We start from the raw sequence: 23,111 nt of genomic DNA, 5'->3' as shown, positions 1-23,111 counted from the left end.
GCCCGGACCTGACCAAAACATTGATACCTTTGACAGGTGAACACAACCCTTTGCAAAAGCCACCTAGAATGATTGGAACGTGTTGTCAATATTATGGACAAAAGCAAATATAAGTTTGCTACACATCGAAACAACCCCATGTATCATAAAAAAAAAGTAACCATTTATAATAAGTGTAACTTTGTACTAAATCCTCGACATTTATTATGGATCAGAGGAGGTAACAATTTTGGGGCACAGACTTGCCACCTCCGTCTCCCACGGGATGTATCCAATCAGTGATACAACCATAGAAGATCAAATCAATGACACAAGGTTTCCAGGTTGGACCATGGAAGATGATCCATATTTGTAATTTTTTACATATTCGTTCCAAATAGAATCAAGGGCAACCAAAATATGGTGCTTGGAAGCAAGCTTGTTAGGACAAGTTCTTGATGAGCAATCCCAACATATGTAGGTAAGGAGTCAGTAATTTGAAACATTTGTCCCAGATAGAGCAAAACATCACCTACAGTCACAAGATTTCGAATAGACTTTGCAGGATCCTAATGTTGTCCTGAATCTCCTTTTTGGCTTGAATCTCCCTTCAACGACAACACTCATAGTAACACCGGCGCTCTGGATTTAGATCCTGTGGCAGCATATCAAAATTTGTGCTCAGATGATATTACTTCAATGCTAGATCATACTAACAATTATTAGGTGAAAATGCAAGGACTGTTTGCTAGATTTAGAAGTTTCTAAACATTCAAAAAGAGAGAAGATTGAGGGTAATGCATTATATCTTATAAGTTCAAACTTTTCTTTTCAAACATGTGCCAAAACACTTGGCATTTTGTATTAGAAGAAAAACACTGAGACAACACAAAAGCTTAGAAGGGCAAACCAAAAAGGTCTAATTAAAAACCCTAAAAACTAACAGCTAAAGAGAAGAAAACCAAGGCAAAGCAACCAAAAAACTACAGTTATCGCCACACCACAACACGTCAGTGTAAGGTCAAACTCAATCACTATATGTCTGCCTTGGGAATTCTAACTATGGTTTTATTGTCTTCAGAGATCAGATGGGTATAACCATATATCATCAGAGATCAGTTTGTAATTTTTTGCCCAGAAGTTCAATACAAAGAGTTATAATAGTGCGAACACACTAGAGAGAGAAGGGGTGTCCTAATTTTTCTGCTGAAGTTGTCAACACATATACTCTCTGTTTTAGTACCTGTCATCAGTCCACCATCGCCCAGACCAAGAAAACAACAAATGTAAGAAAGAGTTAATGATGAATAACCATAGATATCCTGTTAAATGGCACGCTACAACATAGCAACATCTTCTAAAGCATTAAAGAAGGGGCAAAGAGAACAACACATTAACTACTCTTAATACCCTTAACAGAAGACAATCTGAGGAATCACCATTAGTAAAATGTTTTTTGACCAAAACCTTCTATTGCTCCATTTGTTTAGAAAAATAACAAATTTTCATACTTGGACCAAAATTTAGTAGGCTTTTTAACTATTGCGCAGAATAATTACAATTTTTTTTATCGAAGTCAGATTTTGACTATCCAGATCAAAACTTTGACCATTCTTACTAAATTTATGTACAATAGTTTCTGAAAAATACAAAATTACAACCACACAGAACGAGTGTTGAAAAAACATCCAATGATATCATTTTTTTCTCATTTAACCCACATATAATTGCATTGGTTATTGGTCAAATCATGAACTTGGCTTAACGGAGGGAGTGACTGTTACATATGTCATAAAGAAAGCTTGAGGAACCTACTTGAGATGCTTGATGGGTCGCGGCAATGTTCGCTCCCACACTGACATTGGAAAGCCTTGATAGGGTGGTTGACATCGTAAAAATCAATTCCATAGTCCTGTGCACAAGAACAAGTTTATGCATTTTGATAGATGATTTAACTTATGCAATAATCCAGGCAAGAAGATTCAGTAAACAGAGGAAAAGTAGTTTTGCAAAACTATTCATTAGTCTGCAGTCATACAATCCACCATATATAGGACAGAGAACAGTTCTTTCCAATTTGTAACATCCCAATTGAATTTAGTTTCATCTTACATTTTAGACTTGTAGGTGGGTCGACCAATTTTAGCATCCTCACTGAATTCATTTCATCTTACGTTTCAGACTTCTAGGCTTGAAGTCTAAAACTAGTGTAGGGCTGATGCAGCACAACAGAGTTTAAATGTAATTGGCTAATTGCATGAAGTACCACCTACCCATGTCAGTTCTTCAAAAGGCTCTATTTTCCTTGTCGTGAAAAACGCCAACTGAACAAAGAAAATAGAACAATAAACAATCTTCATATGCTTAAAAACTTCAATTAAGACATAAATGCCATTAACTAGAAAGAGTTTCCTATATATATACATGGTAGTAGTGGTGATCCGGTGTCTCAATTTCAACAGGTATTCCAATAATGTTAGCATCAAAGCACCTGTAGCATACAAATACATACCAAGTGAATATGTATAAAGTAACAATCCAAGGTAGTACAGAAGCAGCAATTTTTCTTGTTTCAAAATACCTCTGTATTCAAATCTAGGGTAAGTGTTAATCTAAATGCTGTGAGCTAGAAACAGTACAAGCATACCCACTACTTTACACACATTTTAGAGAGAAATATTGGATGGTGGTAACACAGACACAAATTAAGATAGTTTTTACTTTTTCTGCACATTGAACTTGTATCAAATTTCAGGCAGCAAGGTTTCTCCAAACCCACACCCTAAGCCTACCAGTTCGAAATTTCTACCAATTTTGGTTGCTATTTTCCACAACTCACATACAAGTGATACAATATGTTTAACTAATCACGCAAAAGAGCCCCAACCTACAGTGCACACGATCGACTGGACAAGAAAACCGGTAACTACCATGAACTAGCTGGTAAGTGGTAACCACTGGTTTTGTAATCTAGAACCAAGAAAATCATGTACTCTCTCTGTTTCGTAATATAAGGCACACACGCAACTCGAGATTCAACTTTGGCAAACAATTAGAACAATAATATGTGGGTTACATGCTATTCCCTCCATCCAAAAATATAAGGACAAATCTTGATCTGAGAAATCCAAAAATACAAGGAGAAATTGGCCCTTGAGCTCTCATCATGTCACTATGTCCTTGTTGTTAGTAAAACTCCTTGTTACCACATTGATTCTTAATTGTGCTTCTATTCAATGTACTCCCTCCGATCCTAAATTCTTGTCTCAAATTTGCCCAAATATGAATGTATCTATTCTTAAAAAGCGGCTAGATACATGTAATATTTTGACAACAATTTAGGATCGGAGGGAATATTATGCATGCATGTAGTTGCAAATTTGTCCTTGTATTTTGTCCTTGTATTTTTGGGCGGAGGGGGTACAAAAATTACACCATTTTAATTGTATTTGAAAGAACTTTTTGATGTTATAATTTTTATATAACACATAATCCACATTTTATTGTGCTAATTGATGGGCAAAGTTATACTTTGAAGTGCGTGGGTGCCTTGTATTGAAATGGAGGGAGTATCATAGAGAACTGCAAAGTTTCGTTATTTACTTCTATTTAAAAATGACAACTGCATCATGAGAAATCGTAATAGGAACGTTACCTATGGTTTATAAACCTTGCCACGTTCCCATAAAAGGTGGCATCTAGACAGAGGGCATGGTCATCCTCTAGAACACTTTCAGTGACCCAATCAGCATCAAGCAACACAGGGTATTTATGCCTTGATTCGGTAGTCTTTTGATTCGTTCGCTCATACAGCTCAGTGTTCGTTAATATTTCACCAACAGACTCACAAATAAAGGCGCCTCGAGGAAGTTCCTCAGCAGCCCGCAATCCCCATCCTTTATCGCCAGAGGTTAAAAACACCTGAAACAATAACAGTACAAATGATTACGAGAACACATGTATAATGAGCAGTTTGATGCACCGAGCACATAAGCATATGCACAGCGTCACAAGAAAAAATGTGGCGGTTACCATAATAATCAATTATATTGTTACGTAGATTAAAATGGGATTCCGAGTTGGCTCAAAGAGGCTCAAAATTATCACATTGGTTGGAGGAAACTTTGAAAGATCTACACAACTTGTTTGGAGGATCCAGATTAATGTATATTAAAACTATTAAGGTTGTACAAGAAAAATAACTATATTTTTAATCTAAGCATTTAAATTTTATAGAAAATAGAACTATATTTTTAAATAAATACATATGTTGCTGCACAGTATTACAAGGAATAAAGTTAGATCCATCATATTTACTAAGTGGAACTAATTAATCACTAATTTATTTTGTGTAAAAAGGGGTAATACTAAGAGATTAAATGGGTAAACATATGACTTACCTGTAGATGCTGAGTAATGCCTCGCTGCACCACACGATTCCCACAATTTTTGGTGCAGCCACATTTGCTCCAGCATTCCTTAATAAATTTCCTTATAAGGTGTCCTTTACAAGGACCAGGATTCACTTTGGTGTTTGATGAATTAGAATTCGTCTCTGTCTTCAGTCGTTCATATGGACAATCTTTGCAGCGGTATAGATGATGTTTATCTGGTTCTTGAATCATTGAGACGCAAAAGTCCAGAAATCCTTCCTTAAGCAGGCCATCTCGTGTATAAGCAAACTCTCCTCCAGTTTCTGTTGCACATGCACAAGGAAGTGGTTGTGCAAGACAATCTCCATAGCAGTCTGAACAACAACTTTCATCTCCGATTCTAGCAAGCGAAAGATCGATATAGGCATTCTGGAAAGCAATATTGCGTGGTATGTAGTGAAAGGGAGGAGGAAGAATCCCATTGCCAGTTTCATTAACTATGGGAATACTCAGACGTTCTTCCCCTTTTGTTATGTCATTAACATCATGATGTGGTACCTTTGGAACAGCACTAGAAGAGTGAATACCACCAAGAATCATGTGATTATTAGGTGGCATACATGGGGAACCAGCTTGATTTGACTGCAATTCCCGTGGCACTGAAGGCTTAGACAAATAGTCTATTGCAGGAACTATTTGTACAATTCCTCTTTCTCTAGGTCCACTAGATTCACAGCCCATGTCAACAATACACTGGCAAGTATCTTCTAGAAGTTTCATGAAAGAGAAATTGGGTTCTAGGATCTTGAATTTCCTGAGGCATCTAGCGTCCATTTCCTTGCATACCAACTCCATATCAGGCACCTGGAAATCAGGATGATGTGCCAGGGAAGAGTTGTATGTAAACGATAGTTTCCCTGTACCAGACTTTGACGAGGCTACATCAAAGTTGGTTGAAAAACCTTTGTTGCTTGTGATTGCTGGGCTGCAACATGCATCAGACATGTTTCTTCCGTGAGCAACAAAAGCTTCCTTGTCAGCATGCGGTAAACCAGAAATCGTGAGTGCATCTTTGTACCCTGGAGGATTTTGTAAAGAGAACAGAAATTCTGAAGTGGCTAGAGCTTAAAAGCAAAAATTAACAAGATAAAGAAAATAATATAAACAGGGCAGACACAACAAGTTGATGGAACATTGGCAGAAAAAAAACGATGCATCGGGAGTATTTGTAGTTCACAATTGCCAATTGGTATGACTAGAAGAGTTTATTCCATAAATGTCGAAGTTCCCAACACTTGAAACTACAGTACTATACCAGTGTGCCACTGCCATATAGGCTCACAACCATGAAAAAGAATTTAGCAGCACTGGTCAACAGTAAAAACTTAAATTAGTGACACGTTGAGAAAATAGCAATAAAATTAACAAGAGTTCCTAGCATTTACGAAACTTAATTGGTGTATTCCCAAGAATAAGTCACCACTGACTTTTCTAATTGAGTTATACTCCACTGTTTAAGACCGCTATCTTCTTTCACAATAGATACTATAGTATTATGGGAGTAAGTGGTGATGAATTTACTAATCATTTTTACGAGGGAAATTCAATCGCTAATAGTCAAAGTTTTGCATTCCGCATAACAGTCTATATTTGGAACCATAAGCCCCATAAATCCAGATAAACATATAAAATGTCCAGACCAGCAAATAAATCAGTTAAAAGTGAATTGTTGCCTATATTATTAACACCAAAATGTGAAATACCATTTGCCTGAACAGAAATTACCTCCATGATGGCTGGAATCTTCATCTGTCTGTGTATCCTCCGGTACCTTGATTTCCATATTTTGTTCTTTAATCAGTAACCGTGATTTGCTTCTAGTGATTTTCCCCTCGCAGACAATTTGAGGGCACAGCTTGCCTACTTCCTGCACTGGAGCTTCAGCTAACTCTCTCCTGTTATGGACATTCATCTTGGATGTACGACTATCATAATGATGCTTTATCCTAAGCTTCTTCTTATAGTGGTTCGAATCAAGATTAGTCCTCTTGTTAGCTTGCGTTTTATGTTCTTCCTGTACATGATATATATCAAGTAAAACCAAAAAAGATAAGATTATGAAATCATGAGAAATATTGATCAAATAACATAATTTGACTCAACCCATTACAAATCTCATTATAAATCAGAAAAAAGTGATCAGACTGTACTTTGGGATCTGGATCATCAAATATAGCATCGGTTAGGACCCGAAAATTATCAGCTTCTATATACTCCCAGTTGTAATCGTACAACTTTAGTAGATTCTCTAACACTGGTGTGACAGTTTCGCTCTGGATTCCAATAGCATGCATAGATGTGACAGCAGCTTCAAATCTTTCCAGGGAAACCTTTGAAGGTACCATCCTGCTTGCAATTGAAGAAATCAGCATGGCACATCATACAGAAGGTGACATCCTCAAAACACAAAGTGATGAAAGGCATATATGCATTGAAAATATCACAACATTTTATGAAGACATACGGTGCAGATAAGGATATACTGGTACATTATGAAAAGCTATATAACTACCAAGTGAATGCAAGATCGATGCCATATGATACAGACTAATGTACAAACACCCAATGCGGTATGCACACAAACAAATCATGCAAATGCCTCCATTTCCTAATTACATGCAACTGCCAAGTCAAGGCCAATAACCTCATGCTAATCAACACACATTTCGAGACAATATTACTAAATGTATGCCTCATGACTTGGAGGAAATTGTGGATGCTCGATTAGCACATCTAAAGATCATGAAATTTTTTGAAACAAAATTAGGACAACACCGGCACAAAGGGCACACATCCAAACCAAAAGGAGAAATCCTGTTCTGCATAGTAACTGAAATTTAAGACAAAATGGACAACACCAACACAAAGGGCACACATCCAAACCAAAGGGAGAAATCCTGTTCTGAATAGTAGCCGGAAGCTATTATTTACACCAAACTTAAATTTGCTAGTACCATTCATGACAGGATTTTTTTTTTGTTTCTCGATGTGAGAAACTGAAATTGGATCACAATTTTTGTGCTATTGTAAGCCTTGTGTCCCAAGCAAGTTGGGGTAGGCTAGATATGAAACCCAAACAGAAATTTATGGAAAAAAGTAGACACAAAAACAAACAAATAATCAAGGTTCAGGCACATGGGTTGCGGATTTCCATGCAGCCCTGTAATACATGTTTGACAATGTTTCCAAATTTTATTGGATTTTTTCATGACCAATAGAGATGCTAATGGTGGCTATAGTGCACTAGTACACCTCATGTGCCCAATGAAGTATGCCATACAGAACTTGCAAACTTTCGGGAAAATGAAAAGCAGGGCATTCAGTCCTATTGCCATCACCAATTGGAAGCCTACAATTCAAAGCAATAAATCATACAAAACATAAACAGGCACCCTCTGAGAGCACAAACAAAGGAATGAATACATGACAATCCGCAAAAATGGACCCCAAAAAAAACTAAGAACAAACCCAATGCCACACCACAATGGAGACAACACGTGCGCACATACCTCCTTGGTAAAAACAGGGGTTTATCTGAGTTGTCAGACAATGAGAAGCAGGGCATTAGGTCATATTATCATAAAGTGCAAGAAGCCTTTGATTCAAAGAGAGTAATCATACAAGACATACTCAGGCACCCTACAAGAAAAAAAAAAGCAACAAAGACATGAAAATCCGCAGAAAATAATGGACCGACAAAACACAGATCACAAACCCTGATCCCACGCCACAACGGAGACAACCCACACGCACAGGATCCCCACACCTCGGTACAAACGGGGGCTCATCTTAGATGTCAATGGATGTAAAAAAAGGATGGTCAGTGGGGTTAAACTAATCAGCAGATGACAAACTGCACGTACCTCATAAACTAGGGACAGCGAAACTGCAGACAGGGATGACACAGCAGGGACGCAATGAGGTAAAACGGTAATGGCGACAATGCGTGGGAGAGGCGGGTGTGTTGTGGGCACGGCGGCGGAGAGCTCTAGGGCACGGAGATAATTGAGAGCCGCGTTGGGTGGGATCGTGGCCTGGAGGTGGACTGGTGCAGAGACCGAGGGAGCAGATTTCTTTCCTTAAATCTTCAGGAGAGACACACCAGGTGCCGAGGAGGGGCTAGACACATCACCCAAGTTTCTCAGCCACTGTATGTATTTTGGATGGCCTGGATTGTTTTTGGGAGAGAAGGTCCAAGAAGCAAGGATCGAAAGAGGTAAAAAGCAGTGTGTGTTATTCATCGCCTCTTCCTCCTGTCCTATGTGCCACCGCCTCCAGCACAACCCCCGTCCAAGATGGCCTCCTGCAGAAGTTGAGAACTTGAGTTGCCCAGGCATCTATCCCTCTCGTTGTGTCCTGAGGGTGGCTCATATGCCTATACAGCATGGAACAACTGCACGGTGATGTCCATCAATTGCTCGACAATATGCTTGCGCCATGAGTTACTGTGGTGAGTGTACAACATTTTATTATTGCTGGTTGTTTGAACATGGTTGTTGATCTCTTAAGGTAAACGACGCCAATGTATTGTCATTGTTTCTGTTTCACTCTCTTTTGTTCATGTATCATGTTCACTTTTTTATTATAAGAAAACTATTAATATTTGACTAAGAACTTGCAGCAGAGAGGCCCTTTGTACCACTATTGCTTTATAAGAACTAGTTATTGTGCATGTGCAATTCACATGTCGACTAATACATGAAAAATTATTGGTGAGAGAAATTGTTCAAATAATTGGAGTAATTTTAAATTAGTGAGATTGATTGGTAATTAATTAAGGGTTCCCATATTTGACGAAAACTTTCCACATAAGTTGCCACGTGAAATTAATGGGATTGATTTGTAATTGATTGGATCGCCATAATTTATGGGTCATGGCAGCTAGTATAGCAATACATTGGTAGGTAATTAAAACGTGTTCTACTACATACATTGTTGAAGCGACATGAGACGTTGGATTAACCGGTTGCATGGCTGAGATATTTTGGATCCGCCAACTCATGCTTCTAATAGTAAGTACATATATGGATAATTTAACATTTTAGATTGTCATCTTATAGACTTTTTCAAGAATTTTTCTTATTTATTCTAAATTTAAAAGCAAGATACTAGTACTAGTTATTTGAAGAAAAGAACTAGGTAAGATATTATTCTTTGTGAAAGAATACTTCTGTGGAGCACTGAGACACACAGTCGCCTGCGTTACCCAAAGCACCCTAGCAGCAACCCCGTGCAGATTTTTTTTTGCCAGCAGCCCAGCTCGATGCAGGCCAGCCTAATCCATCCAAAAAATTTGAGAGTTCACAAACGATAAAGGAAAGTCTACACCTACAAATTTGAAAGCTAAAAAAACTATCTGAATTTATTTTTTAAAAGTTTGTCCAAAAAAATGGAGTCCATCCAATTATTTTGAAAGCTGTTAAAAAAAAAGAAAGTTTGTTAACATTTGTTGAAAGCTCATCTAGAATTTTGAAACTTACCTCTTACTTTAAAAAAGAATTTTAAGTCCGTCTCTAGAATTCTAGTAGGGGAATTTTAGGCTCAGAAGAATAAAAAAAGGGGAAAAGGAAGGCACTCGGTTTTTCTTCCGGGCGAGCAAGCTGAGAGCCTATTCTGCTGGCTTCGCTTAAAAGAAAAACCAGGCACTCGCTCGGGAAGGAAAACCGCCACCAGAGATCTCAGGTTTGACACCATATGTGTCTCATTTCAAGCAGATAATGCTTTCAGTGACAGGCGACGTCTCGTCTACAGTGAGACGACAGTGCTTCATCAATCAAAAGATGTTACGTGACTCGGGTCTTCTGTAGGCGTTGTGTGAGTGTGTGGGTGGTTGAATGTCTATGATGAATCAGTGTTTCTAAAAGAAGTGTTAAACACTTGCACATCTTTTGAAATAGTTAAAAAATAGTACAAGAGTATATCTTTTCCTGTATGTTTGGAATGCTGTTAAAAAAGAGGAGTCAGCTACATCTCTAAAGACCATTTTATTTTAAGTGAGTACTGAGTAGTCTCTTAGCTTGCTCCTTGATTAAGGAGCGACATCTGAAGGGTCTTTTTTTTTTTTGCTAGAAGACATCTGAAGGGTCTGCCCCAGGGAGCCGAGCAATTTTAGAATTTAGCAGCCAAAAAGGGCCATTTTGAGAGAAGGTAGAAACCATGAAGCATACCTCGAGAATTTTCGCTCTCTGGACTTGTCTTTCTGGACGCGGCTTGCCTGCTCCCATTGGTGCTCCCGTCCGGATCGACGGTTCTGATTATTATTTTTAGCCTGGGCCCACGTCTGTTCTTCCTACTTCTTGCATCAGCTTCCTCAGGTTGAAGGTGATTGTGTAGCCGCCATCTCCTAGAGATCTTGGAGGTGTGCTGCAGTGTGAGTGCAGGGAAAAGCTGGAGGTGGACCATGGGTTGAGGGAGTTTGTCTTTTCTGACTGCGCCACGCCGTGGTTGCTCCCGCTGGAGCTCATGCCGCCGCCGCCGCCTCCCCGACGAAGGACCCTTCCACTCAAGCGCGGTCCCGCGAACGCCACCCCGGCCACGTCGTTGAATGTAGCCGTTAGAATTGGGTTAATTTCCGGCAAGACTCTGGTAACCGTCGACGGTGAGGTCCACCATAGCAGCGGCAGAGCTAGTAAGGAGAGAACCATCAAATTTATTGAGGGGAAATGACGAGGGGGCAGAGAGGAACGTGCACACGGGAGGCATCGAGCTAGGGCTCACCGACGACGGAGATCAAGACCACGGCGCGGCGGTCGGAGTCGGGGAAGAACCATCGGCGAATTCACCGTGGGGGCACCTAGGGCACGTGCGGACGTGCCCGGGCTCCGCGCCTCCCGCCGGAGAGCTCCTGCCGGCTGCCGCCGATCGATCGTGCCCTCGAGAACGAGATCGATCGTATTTTTGGGCCACAGCGCCTCTTCTCCTGTTTTCCTAAGCTGGACTTAATCCCTGGGCCAGTTAGGCTGTTACTCTGTCTGGCTCTTCCTTGGACCTTGGGCCTACGTAGTGCTAAAAAAAATGGACCTTGGGCCTGGTCTCCCCGCAAAAAACAAAAAAAATGGACCTTGGTTGGTCCTGGTCCTGGTCCTGTACGATGAAAATTGCAGTGATATTTTTCGAATACGCAAAAAATGCAGTGGCATTTTCTTTGACTGTCTGTTTGTTTGGGCTTCTAGGAGCAGCTCCAGCAGATTCTGGCCCGTAGAATCTGAAGCCCAAACAAACACAAAGTTTGAGCCAGTTTCTTGCGGCCGCTGGGAAGAAGCGCTCCACGAAAACGCACTAAGCAGCGGCTCCAAAAGGACCGGTTACTGAAATGCCCTCCCACCAAACCACATATAACACACAAAATGCCACAAAACGGGTTGGCGTTGTTTTCTCCTTTTCTCCCCACGCCCAGCCCGACGAACAGAAATCGCGCCGCCACTGCCTCAACCGCTGCCGGAATCAGGGCCGGCGGCCCGTCCTTCGCCGCCATCTCTTCCGCCCCACCGCCGTAAAATCGAGGCCGCGCCGCCGTCGATTCTCGCCGCGGGCGACTCGAGGAGCACAGTCGCCACCGTCTCTCCAAGGCGGACAGCACGGGGCTGCTGCAGGCGGGCGGCGCGGGCAGGCGGCTCCATTACGGACCCGCCCAGGGAGGGGCAGAGCAGCGGCACGCGCGGGAGGAGCAGCGGCGGGCACGGGCGAGCAGCGGCCGAAGCGTCGGCGCGCGGGAGGAGCAGCGGCCGGCGCAAGCGGAGGTGCGGGCGTAGCACCGGCGGGCGGACGGAGGGACGGGAGAGAGCAGGCGGGCTCGGGGCGCATCGATCGAGATGTACAGAGGAGGAAGAGGAAGAAGGAAGAAACGTATCGATCAATGACTAGTGGGACCCATTTGGCAGTGTAACAGACGAAGAAATGAAATATGTTTTATATTAGGTGAATTAGGTGAAACTAATATATTGCCATGATGATTTTATATTTTGCAACCGAACAATGGGTCAATAATATATTATTAGTACCCAATGTTATAACTGTTCAAAATAATTGTCATAATGGGAGTGAAAATTTGATCATCTGCCGCAAAAACAATTCTTAAACAACTTACATTCAGCATTTATACCAAATCTATAATACTATAGAGTCATTCAGGTCATTTCAGCTGGAGCTGCAGCCGCTCTAACCACAGAAACAAACAGGCATCAGGCAGCTCGAACCACAGTTGATTCCGATATCTGCGACCCTCTGGTGGCTCGCGGGGGAATTCCTAAATCGTCGGTTCGTCAGACTCACCAGGCGACCAAAACAGTCCGAACAGTAAATCTACAGCCTGCAAACAGCACCCAGCCTACGTTTCCGAATACAACAGTCATTTGACCAAGAGTCCGTACGTGACCTGCGCTAGCGATATGTCCTACGCGTCCAAATTCGACACGTGGTGGGCGGCGCGCACCTGCATACTCCGTATATATGGGTACACATGCATCGATCTCCTCCTCGTCTACACGTCGTCGAAACGCCGGCTTCGAAAAAAGAAAGAGGCACGCGCGCGGGGTAGATCCATCGATCAATGGCGTGGCCTTTCGATTGCTGCAGGACGCCCGTGCTGGAGCCGCCCCCGCAAAGCTTCGCCGGCGTGCGAGAGGAGGAACGCGAGCACCGCTTCACCGTGCACGAGCTCCTCGGCTGCCTCTCCGACATGGCCACCCGCGACACGCAGCTCTGCAGCACCGCTGTGGAGCACCTCTTCAAGGTCTGCCCGTGCTTCCTTCCGCCCGTTGATCACCACCAGCAGCAGCCGGCCGAAGGGCATGATCAGGCAGCGTTAGAGTCCCTGATGAGGTTGAGTGAATTCCTCCGGGACTCGAGGCTCGGAGTACGTGCTGGAAATAAGGGCGGGGAAGTAACTTCAGAAAACAAGGGCAAGGAGGCGGTGGAACCGGAAACCGTGGAAGGCGAGTGCGAGTCGACGGTGGCAGCAGCAACACTGGAGCATTAATTGGCAACACAGACGCGCGCCCTTGACCATTAATTCGCGATATCCAAAGGATGTTTTTTTCTTCTTTCCGGACGTGTTTTACTTGGACCTAACCTTCCATACGGCAATTTGAACGGACCAGACTACCAAATGTTGTCGCAATCGGTTTCAGGACTTGGAGTTTGTGCGTATTTTGTGGTAATAAGCATCTGATCAAGAATAATTGCATGAAAAGCAAGCTTAATTTTTAGCATCATATTTTTTTTGGAATAAATATTTTCATAGTACTAATAAGAGGTCATAGAAACATTTTTTTTAAAGTGTGGCTATTTCTCAGTTGATTGATTTTTATGAAAAAGACTTATATATCAATCGACGCACCAGAACCGTTGGATTAAAATTTGGACGTCATCCCCACTTTCCCTATCTCCCACATGATGCTGATAGATTAAGATCTCAGCCCGTTGACTTATTTCTAATTAAAAATCAGTTGACTTTTCTATAACAAAACCGTTTTTCAAGGAGGCTATAGAAACATTTACGAAAACTCTTTTATTACGTGTTCCGCGAAGCCCACCCGAGCGGTTAGAGGCGGAAAAGAGGTGAGCGACAGTTCCATCCTTTCTCCGGCGAGCTCGTCACGCCGCTCGGTCTTCGGCGTCCTTCTGGGCGGCGTGAGACGGGTTGGACTGCTAGCTCACTGGGTGGTGGGTTTCTTGGTGCTTGTCCTGTTGTAGGGGTGTATTTTCCGGCGACGTCGTCGAGATGGTGGCAACGACATCGCCTTTTGGAATAAGGTATCCCGATCCTTCCCTTGTCCCGGTTGTCTGCAGCTCGTTCAATGCCGGCAGGATCGTGGAGATTTCCTCCTCCTCGTGGTTTGCTTCAGTTCTGAGGGGAGGATGTACAGGAGCAACGTCGTTGCTCGGCGTGGAATTGATGCAGGAGGTTTCTGGTGGAGGAGGTGGTCTGCGGTGGTGGAATCTGTACACCTCAGGCTGGGTGCTATGGCTTCAGCTCAGACCCAGAGCAGTTCGAGTATGGGGAGCGTTGCCCGTTGGCCGTGTGCCTTATCGTCCTATGGTCCTGTTTCGTGTAGGCGACTACTGCGTCTCATTAACGCCTTCATGCAAGAGGCTTGACCGGCTCGAGGTTGACGGCTTGACGGCGGCTGCCTTTGGTTTCATTGGCGGTGGGTTCGGTTAGCCTGTGAGGTTGTGGAAGACGAAGAAGACCAGTGACCTATTTGTAATACCAGCGCTTTCTGTAAAGTAATACTCCCTCCGTTTCATAATTTTTGTCTCAAATTTGTTCAAATATGGATGTATTTATTCTTAAAAGGCGTCTAGATACATGTAATATTTCGACAAGAATTATGAAACGGGGAGAGTATATTCCGTGCTAAAAAAAACTCTTTTTATCTAAACGGGGCGGGGCATTTGCAGGCCCAGCCCACACTATTTACGTCATCACGTGACAGATCCAAACGCACAAAGTGACACGAAAGAGAAGAAAACATCCCGCGCAGCGCCGCCGCGAGGATGCTCCCGGCGCCTCCTTTCTCCCACGGTGACTTCGTCGCCGTCCTCTCCCGCTGCGCCACCCTCGCGCACCTCAAGCAGCTCCACGGCCGCTCCGTCGTCACCGCCCGCGCCGCGTCGCAGTCCACCACCTTCCAACTCCTCCGCTTCGCCTCCCTCCGCCTCTCCTGCCTCCCCTACGCCCGCCGCCTCTTTGACTCCACGCCACACCCCAACGTCTTCCTCTACTCCGCCATGCTCTCGGCCTACGCCGCCGCATCCCCAGCTCAGGCATACGGTCATGACGCTCTCGCTCTCTTCCTCCGCATGCTCCGCCGCGGCCGCCCCGCGCCCAACCAGTTTGTCTACCCGCTCGTCCTCCGAGCCGCCTGCGCCATTGGAGTCCAGCTGGTTAGGTCGATCCATTCTCACGCTTGCAAGAGTGGGTTCCATGCGTATGACGTTATAAGGACTTCGCTGCTCGATGGGTACTCGAGGTATGGAATGATGTTGGACGCGCGAAAGCTGTTCGATGGTTTGACTGAGAGGAATGTGATCTCTTGGACTGCGTTAGTGTCCGGGTATGCAAGGGCCGGGAAGATCGGAGATGCAATCGTGTTGTTTGATCGGATGCCCGAGAGGGACGTGGCTGCCTGGAATGCAATGATCACCGGCTGCACGCAGAATGGGCTATTTGTGGAGGCCGTGGGGATTTGTAGCAGGATGGTGGATGAGGGGTTCCAACTGAATGGGACGACAGTTTCTTGCGTGCTGTCTGCATGTGGGCATCTTGGGATGCTTAAAATCGGGAAGGTGGTCCATGGTTATGCGTGGAGGAGCTGTGTTGGTTTTGGCTCATCAGTTGTGAATGGCTTGATTGATATGTATGGTAAATGTGGAAATTTGAAGGAGGCGAGGTGGATGTTTGATGAGTTTTCTGATAGGAGTCTTACCACATGGAATTCTCTGATTAATTGCCTTGCACTACATGGGCACAGCAAGAGTGCAATTGCTGTGTTTGATGAGATGAGGGACGAAGGAATTGAACCTGATGTGGTTACATTTGTTGGACTGTTGAATGCATGTACACATGGTGGATTTGTCGATGAAGGGCTTACATACTTTAAATTAATGTGTGATGAGCTGAGAATTGAGCCAGAGATTGAGCATTATGGGTGTATCGTTGACCTTCTTGGCCGGGCAGGGCGGTTTGAAGATGCAATGAATGTTATCAACGATATGAAAGTCCAACCAGATGAGGTCATTTGGGGGTCACTACTCAATGCATGTAGGACACACAGACAGCTAGAGCTGGCTGAGTTTTCTGTAAGGAAGTTACTGCAGTTGAATCCAAACAATGCTAATTATGTGGTGATGCTGGCAAACTTATACAGTGAAGGTGGCTCCTGGGAAGAGGTTACAAAGATAAGGAAGCTCATGAAGGAGGATATTATGGGCAAGAAACTACCTGGTTGTAGCTGGATCGAGGTGGATCGCAAGACACACCGGTTTTACTCTGGTGATGATGCTCATCCTGAATCAGAGGATATCTATGACACTCTTGACGAATTAGCTGCCTCAATGGAAATGTGACAGGATTGATTTGGATAGGTTGATAGTTTCAGTTTGAAAGGCAGCAGTTTCTATTCCCTAAATGGAGTGGGATAAATTGAAGCAATCTAGGCATCCTTATGATAGATGTACGCATGAAGGTGCTCCTTCGAGCTCTCCTATCAAGCTCCTTCATGGAAGAGTAGTACTTGTGCCAGTACTGTACTTCTGTGCCAGGATTATGCACTACTACTTCATAATGCAATTTTGATGCATGAGGTATGCATGTATTTTCATGTCATTTGTATTGATTATTCAAATTATGGATGTCCTAGTATGATTCCATCTTATTTTCTATTTTTGTGGGCCATTTTAATAACCAGCAGCGCACATTCAGTCCCACATCTTGGTGAGATTTCTGTCTTTCGTGTTCACTGTTGTTTAGTTGGCTAGATCATTCTGACTTGCAATTTTGCATTGTGACTGGTGGAAGCTTGCCTACTATCTAGTATTCACCAATGGTAACATGTCAAACAGAAACTGATAACCACTATGGTTTAGAAATTTGTTCATGATAGATACTTGCTCCTTTTTTTCTCCTGTTGTTTATTTCTCCACTTTATTAAGATAGATATCATCTCATATAAGCTACGCTATGTGCAGGTTCTTTAATTGGAGTAGGTTAAAGTATTGTAGTTGCTTGTTGACCAAACTGTCCTAGAGTGGTAATGGGATTATTTAGTGAAAACGGTGATATAGGAAATTCCATGAGTTTGCCGTTTGGGTTAGTGCAAGTGTGCAACTAGCGAACTACTCAAGCAAGCCGCACATCTGCAATCAACATCACCTAACCCTTTCCAAAGCATTGGTAATTTTGAAATTTAACCGCGCAATGGTTAGTATATCACATATATTATCTAAATTTTTGGGGCGCTAATTTGGTTTTGCCCTGTGCGGTTGCTCACACCATACACCCTATGGGCACGAGCCTAGCTGCTTCGAATTGGTTATTGACATTATTTGACTATCTCACACTATACCAGTACAGCTTTCATAATTTTGTGCTTTGTGGTTGGATTTTAACATCTATGCTGAATGATAATTGAAAATCAATGCCACAAATGCATAATGCTCCTGTCTCTTGTACAGGGAAGAAAAATAAAGGAGAGGCTAGAAGATTCTTTTTTAACAATAGAAGCTAAAGATGGAGTGAAGAACAAATGGTTGAAGTTGCCAATGCATTTCCATGCATGTATCATGTCAGCAGGTAACTAGCAGGGTGACCCGTGCATTTCGCGGCTAGATTTCTGACATATTGTTTCAAAAATTTGTGTCTTCTCGCATATTTGAAATGCTGGCAGATCATTGGGCGAAAGCTTGTACTTCCTCCGTCCAACAAAGGATGTCTCAACGTTGACTAAATTTGAATGCATCTATACACTAGGTCATGTCTAGATACATCCAAATTTTGACAAACTTGAGACATCTTTTGTTGGACGGAGGGAATAGATAAATTACACTATTTCTCGGATAGTTATTTGGCTCCAAGAGAATTGTTATCTAAATTTATTCGACTACAATAGCATCGGTATGTAGTAAGAAAATGTAGAAGATTATTGTACCATCTTGCATTAAGTGCATATAGGTATATTGTTTTTTTTTAGGTAAACATATAGGTTTATTGTGAAGACCTTGGTATATGGCGACACAAGACCGAAGGTGTTGGTTTCTCATGCAAAACTTCAGAGTCCCATATACTAACTTATAGTATTCTCTATTTCAAACTCGGCCCTTACAATTTTGTTTTGCAAAACTTAGTTTCCCTCATGACATCCGTAATAGGATCTGTTTGCAGTATTTCATTGCACTTGCATGCACGTTAACTCTTGATAGTTGGATATTTTTTAGTCGGATGCATGTGTTGGTTGGAATATGTCAGCAAATATTAGCATATGCATCCAGTTTCGATCATGGTCGCTAGCTTCTTGCTCTTCACACATTGTATAAGGGCATCTCCTTCTACGAGTCATATTCCGTAATTAAATTGAGTTGTAAATTGCTCTTTTTTAGGGAAAGTTCGTTCTTAACTCAGCTTGTGGCATATTGGCCAGGAACAGTATGTAGAAAACGGTGGGGAGCTGTGCATTGTTGTCGACTTTAAATCCTGACCATTATAATTTGGACCCACCATAATTTAGCTGTGGAGATAATTAGCCTGTGTGGATGAACGTGGTAACTCATTTCCCTATTGTTCTAATAATATAACAGATTCCATGTTTACTCCGTGGAGTTACCTTAAACAATTCTATCAGTACCAAGTAATCTGTAGTTGGACCTAATAAGCAGCATTAAATTAGCGCTGGGATAGCTGGTGAGACGATAGATATATTCCAGGAATTGGAATCAGTTGCATTCTGCATAAGCGTGTTTGCTTGGATGACTTGGGGGCCTTGGTCCTGACTATGTGCTTTGTGTTGCAGTATGACCATACATATTCTGTCATCGTAGATTTTGCTATTTCATAGCTAAGCTGGGTTCTCTTGTCCTTATTATTTTTATATTGAGGTATTCTCTTCCTCTCATCATGTCTCCACAACTTGGTGAAAAGGTGATTCTTTGAAGGGAAAAGGTCAAGTTAGCAGATGCGTGTAGTTTCCATAGCTTGCTACTGAATACTGATGTTGTGTCAAATGGCTGGATCAGGGGAAGACATGGAGAAATGAGCACCAGACGTTGTCGTTGCAATCTAGACAGAAGAAATGAAGGTAGAAAAAGAATGGTGCAGATTATAGAACAAACATGCAAGGTACAATGAAGTGAACCAAATATGAGACGGAGAATATAGGTACTCTCTACGATTCTACACTCGATCAGAGAATAATTCCAGCGATGCCAGTGCAATGCCTGATCATGTAATTCGTGTCGTGAACCGTAGCACCTTGATCATCCAAAAGCAGATAAAATCTTTAATCCTTTGGATGACGTGACCTGTTGAGCCTCCAAAGACAGACAAGAGACCCATCAATGTATCTAAGCTTGTAGCCAGTGAGAAATGATAATCACATTTATCTCTTGTCAATGATTGAGAATCTAGCTGATTTATGAGCTATTTTTTGGTGCTCCGTTCAGGTAGGATGGGTTACACAATCCCAGTTCTCCGTGTCCTGTGAGCACCATAAAAGCGACGTTTGCATAGATTCTACACGGTGTCAAATCTGTACTGAAACCCAAAATCTGGCATTGTTGTACTGAACTTCGTGCAATCAAAAAGTACAGTGAGGGATCGGAACCACTTGATAAATTTTTTAGATCGACAAACCACTTGTTGAATCGTCAACGTTTAACATGATAACACCAATTGTATTTCGTCTCTGTTAGTTTGTATTCTCCTAGCACTTGTTGGCTGTTTTGGAAGAAGAAAAAAAGGCACCAATTCTCTCACGTGGCAAAAGAAATTCTTCGTTTGAACTCCCCTCACCCAAATCACCAAACTCCATTTTCTTCACAAAACTTATTCTGAACCAGAGTTAAAAGGGAGTAATCCATTAATTAAGTAGAGAATTGCCAAGTTAATAAGTGAAAAACGATAAGTAGAAAAAAAAAACTTTACAAAAAAACCCCGAAAGTCATACCTTAGAGCAAGTCTAGCAGTCCCCCCTAAAATTTATCTCCTATATCTCAAAATGAGGAACTTTTCTAAAAATATTCTCACCTAAAAATTATCCAACTCCATCAGTTCTCATAAAGAGATCTCCCCTATTCTTTATTTAAAAAATTCTCTAATTACAAAAACAGAAAGGACACAGATATAGACATATGGCAGTACCGGCCTCCACCGCCGCAATCTAAAGTGGAGAAAGAGGGGGTGAGTTAGGGACGCCGATTTTTCGGGAAAAAATAGAAGAAGTACCGGAGAAAGAGAAACTACTGGAAAGTCTTTTTTGACTTCTGTTCCCTAAAAATGCTAAGGGAGGGGGTGTGTGTGTGACAGAGGAACTGTTGGACTCGCTCTCAGACACCGTACGGCCGATCTGTCTGTCACTGTCAATATGCCGTCCTGGCACAAGGGGGATTTCATTTTTTTTTTCCCTGTTTTTCGAGCTTCCGAACCACAGGCCCAGTATCTTATTATACAATCAAGCAGTAACATTTAGGATCTCAGAAACGAGTACTAACATTTAGCATCATTTCAAATGATGATGGCTTGGAGAGACCAATTCCAAGCCAGCAAAAGGGGAAGGACAGTATATCGATCGAGACGTTGCACGCATTTCATCTGTTACTGGATAACAGTGATAAAAACCACTAGACCTGGCCACCCGCGCCGGGACTGGCGGCCGCCGCGACCTGCGCCGTCTGCGCCGACTTGAGCATGAACCCGCCGGCACCGCGGTCCGCGGGCCTGCTGCTGGCGTCCTCGTCGGTGTACGCGTACGCGAACCCTCCGTGCCGCGTCTGGTCCATGCCGGCCATCTCGTCCTCGGCCGAGACGCGCAGCAGGCCCATCTTGTTCAGCGCCAGGAAGAGCGGGCCCATGGTGCAGCTCACCCACGCCGCGATCACCAGGATCAGCACCACGTGCGCGCCCAGCATCCGCCCGCCGCCGCCCATGAAAAGCCCGTACGGCCGGCCCGGCCCGCCGTAGATCTGCTCCACGTACTCCTTCCGCGCGAACAGCGCCGTGAACACGACGCCCCACGCCCCGCACCCGCCGTGCAGCTGGGCCGCCTCCAGCGGGTCGTCGAACCTGAACCGGGCCGCGAGCCTGTTGAGCCCGATGAGCACCCACGCGGACACGAACCCGCACACGATGGCGGCCCACGGGTCCACCACGGAGCACCCCGCCGTGATGGCCGCGAACCCGCCCAGCAGCCCGTTGCAGACGTCCAGCACGTTCCAGTGGTCCGTCTGGAGCCTCTTCCCGAACAGCGTCGTCAGCGCCGCCGTGCTGCCCGCGAGCGTGGTCGTCACCGCGGCCCGGCCCACGGCCGACCACTGCCCGTGGATGCTGCCCGCCGGCCCGTAGGATTTAAGGATGGTCAGAAACGAGCCGGGGTTAAACCCGTACCAGCCGAACCAGAGCAAGAAGGTGCCCAGCACGACGAGCGACGCGCTGTGGCCGCGCAGCGCCACGGACCGGCCGGCGTGGTCGAACCGCCCAATGCGGGGGCCCTCGATGAGCGCGCCCCAGAGCCCGGCCACGCCGCCGACCATGTGAACCACCCCGGAGCCCGCGAAGTCAATGACACCAGAGTTGAACAGTAACGGGCCGGAAGTCCGGGACGCCGAGGCCCAGCCGTCGGCGGACCAAATCCAGTGGGACACGACCGGGTAGACGAAGCCCGTGAGGAAGGCGGAGTAGATGAGGTATGCCACGAACTGCGTCCGCTCGGCGATGGAGCCCGAGGTGATCCCGGCGGCGGCGATGGCGAAGGCCCACTGGAAAAGGAAGAAGCTGTAGTCGAAGCCGCCGATCGCGGGGATGCTGCGGAGGCCGAAGAAGTGCTTCCCGATGAAGCCGTTGGAGGGCGTCCCGAAGGCGAAGGCGAAGCCGAAGAGGTAGTAGAAGAGCGCCCCCGCGGCGGCGTCCAGCACGTTGGTGAGCATGATGTTCATGGTGTTCTTGGCGCGCACGGAACCCGCGCAGAGCATGGCGAAGCCCAGCTGCATGGCGAAGACGAGGTAGGCGGAGAAGAGCAGGTAGGTGGAGTCCACCGCCAACGTCGTGTCCGCGAACTGGTTGCACAGGTAGTCCGTCGCGTTCGCCGCCGCCGGGCCCAGCAGCGGCGCCAGGCTCGCCTCGCACGTCGACATCTTCTCTTCTGCCGGCTTTTGCTTTACTTTATCGCTCTGAATGAACGCAGTGGTGCGGCGCGAGATGGAGGTGCAAACGGCTGCAGAGACGATTTTATAGGCGAAGAGCGTGCCAGTGGCCGATCGGTTCAGACTATGCTGGGCCCTGCCTGCCAGTGAATCTTCTGAAGACTCCGACGTGTTCCTCTGAGTCCTTGTTGCTCTGCAGTTCGTGGTGGTTGATGAATCTGATGGAATCCGAACTTAAATAAATTATGAAACTGTTTGTGCTTTGTGTGCCGGGATATTCCTCTGAATTGCAGTTGTGTTTGTCCTGCTTAACCCAAATATGAAACATGTAGGATGCACAGCGCAGGGCACACTCTAAGCTCGCTTTGACAACACCCGCTGATACGCTAGAAATTCTGCGGACGTTCGAGAGCCCTGAGGTTTACAGCCGTTTTCATACTGCTCCCTCCGTTTCATAATTCTTATCGAAATATTACATGTATCTAGACGCTTTTTAGAAATAGATATATTCATTTTTAGACAAATTTGAGACAAGAATTATGGAACGGAGGGAGTAGGATTGAACACGAATAACTAATCTCCTTTCAATAGGTCCCAGACTCACGCACATGTTTATCAGTTCTTGCTCAGCTACGCACGGAGTATACTGGTGTTCAGGTGTTGGTAGATGCTTGTCCGTGCACCGATGAATCCCTGATCTGCCGTTGGAGCGCATGAAAACGCAATATGCATGTGAGTGTACATAATTTAGTTCGAATCTTTGTTCGATTTCTCTACCTAATGATTAAACTTCCCAGTCAAATAAGTGGCAGCAATTATCAGGAATCCACATCGGATTTCGCCACCATC

The 23,111-nt window shown here is 44.3% G+C and overlaps 3 protein-coding genes across 5 annotated transcripts; 1 reads left to right on the top strand and 2 right to left on the bottom strand.

Annotated features, from left to right (window-relative positions):
• Nucleotides 1–141: 141 nt before the first annotated feature.
• On the bottom strand, nt 142–11,423 carry LOC100840641 (histone-lysine N-methyltransferase SUVR4). Of its 3 annotated transcripts, XM_024462186.1 has the most exons (11): nt 11,130–11,418; nt 10,580–11,037; nt 7,922–8,051; nt 6,563–6,758; nt 6,138–6,426; nt 4,380–5,431; nt 3,635–3,900; nt 2,404–2,470; nt 2,253–2,303; nt 1,795–1,891; nt 142–634 (listed from the first exon to the last, which is right to left on the bottom strand). In XM_024462186.1, exons 3-11 carry the CDS (start codon nt 7,975–7,977, stop codon nt 603–605), a joined length of 2,106 nt encoding a protein of 701 aa, XP_024317954.1. In that variant the 5' UTR covers nt 7,978–8,051; nt 10,580–11,037; nt 11,130–11,418; the 3' UTR covers nt 142–602. The 3 variants fall into 3 exon arrangements, with proteins under 3 accessions (XP_024317954.1, XP_003572722.1, XP_024317955.1); XM_003572674.4 differs by lacking the exon at nt 7,922–8,051 and having other exon boundaries at nt 11,130–11,414; XM_024462187.1 differs by lacking the exons at nt 2,253–2,303; nt 2,404–2,470 and having other exon boundaries at nt 11,130–11,423.
• A 3,417-nt stretch (nt 11,424–14,840) lies between these two features.
• On the top strand, nt 14,841–19,548 carry LOC100833300 (pentatricopeptide repeat-containing protein At1g33350). Its single transcript, XM_003575328.4, has 3 exons — nt 14,841–16,718; nt 17,589–17,706; nt 19,143–19,548. The coding sequence occupies exon 1, from the start codon at nt 14,910–14,912 to the stop codon at nt 16,479–16,481; it is 1,572 nt and encodes a 523-aa protein (XP_003575376.1). The 5' UTR covers nt 14,841–14,909; the 3' UTR covers nt 16,482–16,718; nt 17,589–17,706; nt 19,143–19,548.
• Nucleotides 19,549–20,427: 879 nt separating this feature from the next.
• On the bottom strand, nt 20,428–22,340 carry LOC100840330 (ammonium transporter 1 member 2). The gene has a single exon (XM_003572673.4). The coding sequence runs from the start codon at nt 22,251–22,253 to the stop codon at nt 20,745–20,747; it is 1,509 nt and encodes a 502-aa protein (XP_003572721.1). The 5' UTR covers nt 22,254–22,340; the 3' UTR covers nt 20,428–20,744.
• Nucleotides 22,341–23,111: the final 771 nt, after the last annotated feature.

The sequence above is a fragment of the Brachypodium distachyon genome, chromosome 3 (assembly GCF_000005505.3).
Source record: "Brachypodium distachyon strain Bd21 chromosome 3, Brachypodium_distachyon_v3.0, whole genome shotgun sequence".
NCBI lineage: Eukaryota > Viridiplantae > Streptophyta > Magnoliopsida > Poales > Poaceae > Brachypodium > Brachypodium distachyon.
The sequence above is the reverse complement of the archived record's forward strand: the minus strand, read 5'-3'. Positions and strand labels throughout refer to the sequence as shown.